The following is an 11,779-nucleotide window of genomic DNA, read 5'->3' as shown; positions in this document are numbered from 1 at the left end:
TTTTGGACATATGGTAGAGCTACTGATTTCTTTACAGTTACCTCCACACTCTAAGTGATTACTCCACTCCCTGACTGATTGTCAGGGTTCCCACCAGTATGGGGTTGTCCTGGTTTCAGCTGGTGTTTAGCTGCCTACTGAGTTAAACCACAACAGGGATATTAATAATTTCATTTCTTTCTCATTCAAGAATTTTTGATGAGCATATCCGATGAAGAGTTTGATCCAGTTACATTTTTGGCTTCAGGTTTAAATTTTTTTTCCAAACTATAAGCCCCTTAAAATACAGTAGTCACATTTTGTAAATCACATATTTTAACCTCTGTCAATCATTTTGGTAGCATAACTGATGCTAACTTAATGGTCCACAGTCTGTTATATTTGGAAGAAAAACAAAACAAAACAGAAACAAACAAACAGAATAAATTTGGAGAGTTCAGTATGTATTTTTTGTGATCTTCTCTTCATCTTCTCCCTTGCTCTCCCTGGATGTTACAGGATGTCTGGAGATCTCTTCATATCACTGTATTAAGGACAGTGGCACAGGTTCACATTTTGATAACTTGCTTGCAGCAGGTGGGCAACATATATTAGCTTATTGTTATTGTCTGTTAAGAGCATAACACTAATGATTCTGGATTATGTTAATACATTTTTTGTATGTGCATAATGTTAATACATTCTATGACTATAACACTAGAATTGATACTATTTTTTTATTCTCCTTGGGGACAACATTTACAAATGTTTCTTTAGTATTATGAACCCTGGCAAAAATGATTCTACATACATAAAAATTAAGTATTAATTCATTCAGAGTCTCATTTAGAAAGATGTTCATTACTCTTAACTAAAATATAGTAACCATCATTGTTCTTAGACAATGATCTGTATATCCAACTGTTCCATACAGACTAATTTCATAACATTTTAGATATAAAGAAAATGACTGCACAAAGGAGGGCTCCGGGATGTTATATTTCCATTATTACCATTTTCTGTAGTATATGTTCTTAGATCACGTAGTACCTGTCCCTGATCCCCTAGCCTCTGAAAGATTAGGTCTTCGCTTGCACCGGTATACATCAGGACTGGTAAACATTTATAAAAAGTTTTATTTTAAGTGTTTTATCACCGTGGGAAATTCACATTAAAAGTCAACAATACAGACACATCTTAGACTAAATTTGGTTTTATATAGTCTATTGAATTAAGCTACCATAAAAACTTAGTGGTGAGAACTGCCTCCGGCATCTCTTCCCAAAACACAAGACTCTGTGAAGGAATTAAGACTGTTATGTTCTGTCTCTCTCCCCCTTCTCCCTGTCTTACCTTCTTGCTGAACTCCTCTCACACATTTTTTCCCTTCTCCCAGCAAAATCACATTACCATTACTCACCCTTATATGACTTACATGACTGGAATGTTATTTTCCTGTGAATGCTCTACATAGAAGGACAGTTTTATAGCTTATAATGTATCAGCCAGAACAGGAAATACAACTAACTACTAACACCTAGACAAGCTCTGCTTGAAACAAAATCGTATTTGATTCCCAATTTAAAGTATAATTATGACTAACACACCTGTGTGTGTATGTGAATAAAAAGATTAGTTTTGTGCAGAAATAAAGCCTTATTTGATACCTCTCAGTTTCCTATATCGCTAGTAAAGAAATGCGAACACTTTGGTATAATATTGCTATATAAGCTCCACTAACGACCTACAGTTTTGCTTCACTTACTTCACTGTCCTAGAAAATGTAGCTTCCATTTCCATCCCACATCCTTTTGTATACCAAGAAAGGATAGATCTGCAGAATGAATTACATTACTTGAGAAATGCTTACTCCTTTGTGTATTGATCCTAATTTCTGTGAAGGTGTTCTTTATTTTCAGGTAGTCAACAAATAGTTCAGAGGAAAAATGCAGCGTGAAAACTGGAAATTTTTCCTTTTGAGTCTGTGTTGTTCATAATATGCCTGGAAACGTATCTGTAGTTTCTGTCACTTGATTTAGATGGCAAGAGAATAAACAAGGCAATATCTAGTAGCTATTTCTCAGCAAATAATTGCTTCTGAAAAAAAATCTTGATTTGTTGGGACTTACAAGTACTTTCTAGTGGTCATCTGGGTGGTTATGAACGTTTGACAAAAGTAACTAGCTACAGAATGATAGCTGATTCAGCCTCCCATCCTTTCCCATGAGAGTAAGGGCTACAGAACCCAAGTGTAAGAGAGTGCAAAAAGGTTGCGTTTTTACAAAAAAACCCCACAGAGGCAACTGAAAACAAAAAATCAAACCGCCACACTAACTCTATATTTGCTGGAAATTGGTTTATACTTTTTAAATTAAACAAATGCTTTAGCATTAGCTACAGAATGACTACCATAGCAATATAAAATGTCAGATGCTGGTCACGTGTGACAAATCCACTCTGATATTTCTACTTCACAGATAAGCCACATCACCCAACTTTTAATTCTGCTCTATGTGGTTTTGAAGGAATTCTTTTTATTGAACAGAACTGATCCTTACATGAATTCAGAACCAAACCTGAAGACTTTACAAATCAAAGTAATTGAAGCACAGTAATTAAACTACTATTAACAAGACAGAATGTGACCTGATTCCTATTTATTTTTGTACATATCATCAGCAAAATTGTTACAACCTGCTACACCTGTGTGTACACCCCTGTGGGAGTGTGTGTATGGCTCCTGACTTTCCTTCAGAAACAGTCTCTTACATCATTTTCCCTCCTCTAGAGAATTTATCTCGTACATAGGTGAGACTGCAGACACCGAATGCTGAGGAATTTTTCATCATTAAACCAGAACATAAATGATTTGCGTATGTATTGTATTCCTAGAATTACTAATGAAAGGGTAGTCTTGGATGACAGAAATAACAGAATAAAATAGAATAACCAGAAGAGAAAAAAAAGCGATCTCATGCTCTGTTGCCTTTCTCAATTATGAATCACGTTGTTACTTATTAAGGTAAGAGAGGAGAAAAAGAATTTATTAAGGTGCATATTTATTTAGCTTGTTGCTAATAAAAGTTAGTGGAATTAGGGAAAAACTTTCCTTTCTTTGGCCAAAAAATTAGTCAGACTTTTATGCAATATGTATTTTTCTGTGTATGTGAAAGTGGAAGTGGTGTAGAATGAAGGAGGTCAGGAAAGAAGAGTATCCATAAAAAAACTATTTAGATTGCAGATGAGCAGAAAACTACATAATCTGGGATCTCTGAACACTGAGTAATGACACATAAACACTGTCAAATACAATAATAACAACAAAAAAAAGCATTTTATAAATTTATAAAATAGTGATATTAAAAGACTGTTTCAGAGTCTTACAGTAATGGAAAGCAAACAGTTATAGAAACGTTTAATCCCTATGTGTTTTGGTGAATTGTTGGAAGAGGAGTGTATCAGTAATACTGCTTGAAATTAAACTGTATCTATTCTCAACGTCTTCCTCATGAAGATCCCTAGCTTTCTGAATATGTTATCATTCTCCAAACCCCTCCTGCTTCTCTGGGAACTACCCTGGCAGCCTCAGTGTGCACAGAGTCCTTGAAGTCCCCTGACTTCTGCTTCTGGCCTCCATGCTAAACCTCACACAGAATTAAAGAGTTGGTTGTTCTAGAGTGTATTCTCCACAAATGCAGAAGACCTGCTGCTGCCTAAGTCATAGAGTCCAAGTGGTTTTGAGCACAGGGAATTGCTGGCTGTCTCTAAAGAGTGAATTTAAATAATTGACAAGTATATTTAGACCTCCCATGCTTTCCATGAAAACACACCTCCTGAATACCCATGAATGAGAGCTACAAGATTTTATTCAGGTGTCTCCTTTTTAAATTTTTCCTCTGCTGAGGAAAAATAATTTTCTTAGTTATCTCTCTTCAAACGCTGAATGTCAACAGAGGGAATAGTGTCTGTTTCTTCCTCTGGTGCTCTCTAATAATCAGGATGGGGCACAAGTGTTATAGCATTTATTGTACAAAAGATGACATATAGCTACATTCTATTTTGTGCCTTGTAACATATTGCCTGTAACAAAAAAAAACAAATCAAACCCACAAACTGACTGTGAATTGAAAAAACCTGCATATTTTGGAAGTGGACTGATTATTATCCTAACAGAGCCTATCTAACTTCTTCAGAGTGGGATCCCTTAAACTGGTGTTTGAATGTAGGATTTCCTATATATCTTCAGCAAAATGTCCTTATGGGAAAAAAACCACTACTGAGCAAGAGGAATGTGAGTGACAAATTCCAGTTGTTAACAGTTTCTCAGAACAATTCTGCTGGACAAATTTTACTTTTTGTATTTTGGAAGCACTTCCTAAACTGAGCCAACCAAAATTCTTTCATCTCTTCCAGAAGTAAGTGCCTGTGATTTGAAAGGTACAGCGATTAAGCTGTGATTTGCAAAAAAATGGCTTTTTGGTATTTTGTGTTGTCACATACTTTCTAGAAACAGGACCCTAGTGAGGAGAGTGGTAGTTCATACAGATCTCTAGTCTTTTTACTGAGAATGTAAAAAAACATGGCAATTAGTGCCAATTTCACTTGTATCTCTCTTATTCCTCCCATGACAGACAAGTATTCATCATGTAATAAATGCAGATAATGCATTTATTTCACTTATGTGTCTCTCTGGGCTTTCCATCTAAATTTACACTGTTAAGAGCAAACAACCAATCATGAGAAAAATTAAAAGAAAGCAAAAATGTCAGTAGTTTCTATTGTATTTTTTAAAATGTCTGCACAAAAGAAAGAGAAATAGATTAAAACTCAGGTGACAACCAGATGTATAAAACGTGTATTATCAAAGACAATCACACTGAAGACCTATTGCCTGCTTATCCAGGAGTAACAACATTCTCTGCAGCTGGCAGTAGATGAATCTAGGCTCTTACTAGTTTCAGAAGAGATCAGCTCTGTTTCTTTCTCTCCCTGTCTCTTCTGAACTCGACAATATGGGACGTATTATTAAACGACATCTTATAAAGAAGACAAATATTTTTAAATGTGCAACAAACTTATTAGTTGCTATAATGGATTTTCTGTCACTGTATTTGTTCAAGACTGGATGTTATTATGAAACTTATATCAATTACAGTTAGATGCAAACAAGAATAATTCAAAGAATTTCTACTGTATGAGACAGTTACAAATAAATATTATCTCTCTTGGCCGTATAATACTGTTACCAGTATTGAAAGACTCTGCAGTGTCTGTCTTACGAAATGAGTTTTGAATTTTAGGGCTCAGACTGATGACCAATTACAAATCTGCATGAAGTATTATCTGGAATTTATCAAGGGCTAAATTTTTACGTGCTGATAGTTACTATGAGCGGGCTGCCATGAAATAGCTGGGTGAATGGTTAATAATTGATTTATTAATCTAATAATCTAGAGTAAATTATAATAGCTTTGTTGAGGGCAGTATAATGAAAATGTGAAATAAATGTATGTTGAAGAATCACAGAATCACAGAATGTCAGGAGTTGGAAGGCACTTCGAAAGATTATCTACTCCAGCCCCCCTGCCAGAGCAGAATCACCTACAGTAGATCACACAGGAACACGTCCAGGTAGGTTTTGAATATCGCCAAAGAAGGACACTCCACAACCTCCCTGGGCAGCCTGTTCCAGTGCTCTGTCACCCTCACAGGGAAAAAGTTTTTTTCAGTGTTTTTGTGGAACCTCTTACGCCCCAGCTTGCACCCATTGCCCCTTGTCCTGTCACTGGACATCACTGAAAAGAGCCTGGCTCCATCCTCCTGACACTCACCCTTGACGTATTTATAACGTATTTATACATTAATGAGGTCACTCCTCAGTCTCCTCTTCTCCAAGCTAAAGAGATCCAGCTCCTTCAGCCTTTTCATAAAGGAGATGTTCCACTCCCTTCATCATCTTTGTGGCTCTGCACTGGACTCTCTCCAGCAGTTCCCTGTCTCTCTTGAGCTGAGGGTCCCAGAATTGGACAAAATATTCCAGATGTGGCCTCACTAGGGCAGAGGACCTCTCTCGACCTACAAGTCACCCCCCTTCTAATACACCCCAGGATGCCATTGGCCCTCTTGGTCACAAGGGCACATTGCTGGCTCATGGTGCTGCTGTCTGCCAGAACCCCCAGGTCCCTTTCTCCCATGCTGCCTCCAGCAGGTCAGTCCCCAACCTATACTGGCACATGGGGTTGTTCTTCCCCAGGTTCAAGACTCTACACTTGCTCTTGTTGTATTTCATAAAATTTCTCCCTGCCTAACTCTCCAGCCTGTCTAGGTCTCACTGTCTGGCAGCACAGCCTTCTGGCTTGTCAGCCACTCCTCCTAGTTTTTTGTCATATAAAAATATTAAGATTGTTTCTTTCTTCTGTCAGCAAGTTTGCTGACAAGAAGGTAGGTAATGTGCAGGGCCAATTAGTCTGTAGGCAACCTAAAGTAAGTTAAATTGGTGTGTTGACCAGCTCTGGCTGTGAGAGGCATTAAAGGCAACCCATGTGTTAGTCTAGTTGAGGTTGAGTCAGCATTTCTTCTGCAAACATTTACTGTATTTGTAAAGCCTGGTGGTTGCACCTGTGAGCCTGTGTTTAGACCTTAGATACGGCTCTTGGCCCAAGAGCCTGTCCTCTGAACAAATGAACTCCGCCAATTACTGTGGGAGCAGTGGGAGCCTCTCTCTCACTTAGCACCGAAGAAGTGGATGTTGGCTTAGGCCTCTCCTCAGAGCACGGTGCTCTGACCTCTCTCTCAAGCCCTCTTTTGAGGTGGAAGAAATACAGCAGTAAAAAGCACAACAAGCACAGAAGAGGGGAATAATTTATGTTTTCAGACACAGAATCACAGAGTGTTAGGAGCTGGAAGGGACCTCAAAAAATCATCTAGTCCAACTCCCCTGTTTTCTGTCCCTATATTTATAAACTTGCAAAAAATAATTCAAGTACATTACAGGGGAATATATCCGGGAAGTTCTGGGAAGAGACTAAGTCTATTTGCTCAGATTAGACTTCCCAAGAGGAATCCAGTTTAGAGACTGTCACAATATGATGGCTAGGTGGAGGTAATGTGGATTAACACAATGACCATCAATCTGCTCGTCTGGAAGCAAACCCCAACCCAAAACATAAACATAACATTTCCTCCTAGGCAGACATTCCCAAATATCCTAAAATTGCCAGCAAAGCTCTTAAGATAATGACAAGAACTACAAAAGTAGGATTTATTGTTTTGTGGACATTTCTATTAATATAATTGCTACTGTGTTTTTTTTATTTGCTTTCTGAATATTTTATACTTCCAGGTTTTCTCCTCAGTCACTACAGCATGCAAATTCTTTTTTAGTCTAAAAGTTGAGATTTTCAGGTAAATGCTTCACTGCAAGAGTGGAAGTCTCAAAAAACCAACTCAATAGGACAAGTTACAAAGTGGAGTAATGAAAGGTAGTAATGGAACTGACTAAATGATAGTGAGTTTGGACATTTCAAAGCATGCAGACCAAGAGCACAACCCCCCATGCCCCTAATCTGACCAGCATTTAACTTATTTTTCAATAATTTCAAATTGGTAGAAAGTAGAAATGGCAAGCAACTAATTCAAAATCTACTCAAACAAGCCAAAGCTACTTTATGCTATAGAGACCAAGACATGCCTCAGTCCTGCATATTTGATTTTTTCAGCTTCTCTATTCATAACTGGCACACTTCCTTTGTTTTACTAACTTCAATTCACTTACAATCATATGGTAGAATTAACTTTTAAATGTCTATTTTGCATGAGATCTTTTCTTTGTAGTTTATATTCTTGGTAGCAAGAAACATGGTGTTGTGAACAAAGAAAAATGAGAATGAAGAGACATAAAGAATATACATTTCTGAAGGAAAAGGGGGAGTGAGAATGCTAGGAAAGAGGAAGGATTTAAATAAAGAAGCTAAAAGGAAAACTACATGAAAATGAACTTCAGACTCAGAAGTAAAATACAGATACTTACCTTTAATATGTATAACAATCTACAGTTAATAAAATGATGGTACTTTTTTATTTTCAAAATATGACACATTTAAAAATAACTTTTTAGAAAGATGAGTTAATCATTTTAATATATAGCCCATAAAACTGTTTAAGTGGCTATGAGAATATGAAGACAATAGCTGTAGTATGCAAATCATTGTGATCTAAAATTAGGCTAAAAATTTGATATTTTTCTGTTTTATTTTTTTCTGTTATTGAAATATCATAAAAGTTTTATTTTAAAAGAAATTATGAATTATTTTTTCAGGGTCTTAGAAGAGTTTTATTTGACAATATTTAAAATTGTTTCTGACTTAAAGATCAGAGAAAACAAAATAATAAACAACCTAGCTTTCAATGAAACTTTTAACTCATACGTGTCACTTAGCATCACTTTTGGTTAGTCAGTAGAGGTAAAACATACTTAGCATTTTTAAAGAATGGAGACACCCACAATTGCTGACTTTATTGACTAATAACTACTTTTTCTAAGCTTAAGTATAGTAAATAAGCATAATGTTGAAAGAGGGTGTTTATACTTGGTATGATTTTGTGAATTATACTGTATGGTAGTTGAATATGTAAATATACATGGAAGTATACACGTTCGTACTTACCCAACAGACAGGAAAGGCTCCTTTGATTCAAGTCTGTCAAGTGAATAACAGAAGTTTTAAATATATATTTATTGCATTTCAAAATATTTCTATAATGAGTTTAAAACAGTACCTCAGTATCAACTTTACTTGGTGACAATACACAATTTAACAATTGTTAAACTAATCCATTATGCTGGGAGCTTAACTTGGAAAAAACACGTTTACCTAACTGAACTTTGATTTAGAAATCAAATATTCACAAAGCAGCACATATCGGTCCCTTAAATTTTACAGATTGAGATGACTTCTACAGGTATTTACATGGAAATTCTAGAGTGAACAAGTAATCCTTTGTCCTTTTTTTTTCATTTTTCATGTAAATTGTTTTTTCTTGATGGCCATGATTTAGGGACGATACCAGTTTTTGTTTTAGCTTTAAACACAAAATTTAGTACAAGAGCTTTCCTGGTTTGAGGGTTTCCACACCCATTTTATTTGCTTTCCAGCATCTTCTGTTCACGTTACATGGTCACTTCATCATGAGAACTTCTGGCATATTTGCCATGGTCAGCCTTGTGCTGGAGCTGTTGCCACTGGTTTGGTAGACCCAGAATCATGCTCAGTTTTAAAAGCATTTTTCACCAACTCCCTGTGGTTGCTGCTCTCTCTGTGGGGAGCTGCCCCACTTGCACACTGGTAGGAGCCTCCACGACAGGACAGGTTTAAGCCAGGATAGGTTTAAAAATCCTCCTCTGTGTTAGTGTAGTGTATTTCTGTTCCAGGACCTGCTGGGTGCCCTTGATTTTGTAATGTATTCTGGTTGCAGTGGGTTTACTAATAACAGCTGCCTATTAGGACCATTAAGATGTGACTTCAGGGTCCTTTCTAAACATATTTAAAGCAAATTTACAACCCAATTTTTTTGAGAGGCTACATGACGTACAAATCACACAGAAGTTCTCTGTTGTGCTAGTTTTCACTGAGAATACTGCGTTAGGAAGAACAACAAATGAAAAATACCCCCCCCCCCCCAGGTACTTAATGTTTCTTCATAGCCATTAAGATAACTGTTTATAACAAAGTAAAGTATGTTATATCTGGAACAGAACATTTCATTTGTGATGACCCCTCCCATCTGAAACCAGTTCAGTCCTGCAACAAAATATCTGAGACAGAATTGTAAACAGGACTAATTGTAAACAAAGGCACCGCAAATAATTCATCAGTGTTTTAAGAAAAAACATGTAGAAAAAACCATGACATTTGCAGTTATTCTTCATTTGCCAAAGGTTTTGCCCAAAAAACTCACAAATCAACAGACTAGTTTAGTTTTGGCCACCTATCCAGAAGGGTATTTACAAACGGTGAACTTGTCACTGTGTTGTTAAAATGATTATGTGATTTTGTCTTCAGCTGAAAAATACTGCATGTATCTTTCTATAAAGCATTTACTTCCTTTCCAGAATCATTAGCGGAAATAACTTCAAAGCATGTCTTCATTTCAATGTCATTTTCCGATATACTTTAAACCCAGTTTCCTGGGGTTAGATTTCCAGCAGTGGTAAGGACAACTTGCATAAGTCTTGAGGAAAGGCCAAAATGTATCAAAAACCTGGTAACTTTTCTGTTGTTCTTATGGCTGTGCCTCACCTTTCCATTTCTCCCTGGAGTTGTGATACTTATAGAAGTAAAAGAATAGAAGAGGGGATCAGGAATAGAAGCGGGGATCACTGATGGCCTTGCTTGTACCTGAAAGCACAGTGGAAGACCAAAGCTGGGTATCCCTGCACTCAGAGGGACGTTTCTCCAGGGCTGTGCCGGTGCTGTCACAAATACTTTCCCTCCCAGACTGCCATGTCACACACCAAAACTCTCACAGCCGCTACGAAACGCTTAGCTTGGCATCCTGTGTGCTTAGGCAGTGCTGCCAGAGAGCAATAAAGTGATGGGGCTCCTCATGTGTGGAGCTGCATCCTTCTCCCGCGGGCTCCATGCAGCCACCATGCCAACTTCAAGGACCAGCTTTTCCTGCTGTGGATCGCACCATAGCAGGAAAACATCTGCATCATCTTTGCAGCTTCTTTCTGGTGAGTGAGGAAAAGCTCAACTAATGTTATAGCTTTGATTCTTGATTTTCTCCTTAATGAAATAAACCAGACCTGGGAAGTACCAGCATTTGGCTCAAGAGATTAACGATAAGCAGAATGAAAAAAGAATGAAAGCCTCTGAACATATTTACATACTTCATAGCATGGAAATTTTGTAATGAAGAGCTACCTGGCACTATCCTTATGGAGGACATTCTAGTGGATTTTAGTTGCAAGCGAAAAATTGTGATAGAAGGCCCTGTGGACAAAATACTGCAATTAAAAATCTATTTGAAATCCATTCTCAAGATGGAATTCAATTTGATTTAAATAGCGCTGCCCTAGGTTTGACCCCTCTCCAGTGTCTTTCACTAAATGGTTTTAGATAATTCGCTGCATTCCTTTAAATTAGTTTAAGTGTTCCTCATAGTAAAGGAATACAATTATATGTTGGCTTTTAATTTAAATTAGTAATTCAGTATGTAGAAAATTAATATAAAGGATCTAAAACTGCAATACCATATAAAATAACATCCTATATCATCTTTACTGGTGACACTTACCAATATATATTATAGATTTTTTTTTACCTTTCTTTTCTAGCCTTAAGTACAGCAGATTCTCCAGAGTTTTGAAGAAGTCTTGCATAATTAAACATAATGTCTCAAAAAAGAGTAAGCCTGATAAGCTGTGAGAAGGGCTGTCATATACCTTCAGGAAAAATGTTAAAACAGAAATTTTCTTTCTTTCAAAAATATATTGAAAGTGCAAGAATTGCTAGGTTGGACAGTATACAAAGAGAATAATGTTTTAACTTCATATGAATGATAATGAAGCTAGAGTGACCAGGATTTTTCTTTTTTTCCTGAAATGGTTTTCCCATTAGAAAATTCCAGTTTATCAAAATGTCAAGGCAATATACCAGTTTGGATAGGAGGGTGGCAGGCTAATCGGTATCATGATATCGTGGGTTTGTGTCTGGCAGGGTTTTTGGTAGCAAGCGGAGGGCTGTGAGTGTGGCTCCCTGAGAATTTTCCTGAGCCTCCCTCAGCCCATGTAAAAGTT

The 11,779-nt window shown here is 36.9% G+C and overlaps 1 protein-coding gene across 1 annotated transcript in view; it reads right to left on the bottom strand.

Annotated features, from left to right (window-relative positions):
- Nucleotides 1–11,779, bottom strand: part of RALYL (RALY RNA binding protein-like) — a 78,189-nt gene that overhangs the window by 48,406 nt on the left and 18,004 nt on the right. The window contains exon 2 of the mRNA XM_009874792.1: nt 8,646–8,678. Coding sequence (XP_009873094.1) covers nt 8,646–8,678 — 33 coding nt within the window. The remainder of the gene's footprint in view (nt 1–8,645; nt 8,679–11,779) is intronic.

The sequence above is a fragment of the Apaloderma vittatum genome, unplaced genomic scaffold, assembly GCF_000703405.1.
Source record: "Apaloderma vittatum isolate BGI_N311 unplaced genomic scaffold, ASM70340v1 scaffold14898, whole genome shotgun sequence".
Taxonomy (NCBI): domain Eukaryota; kingdom Metazoa; phylum Chordata; class Aves; order Trogoniformes; family Trogonidae; genus Apaloderma; species Apaloderma vittatum.
This window is presented reverse-complemented; position numbering and strand designations above follow the sequence as displayed.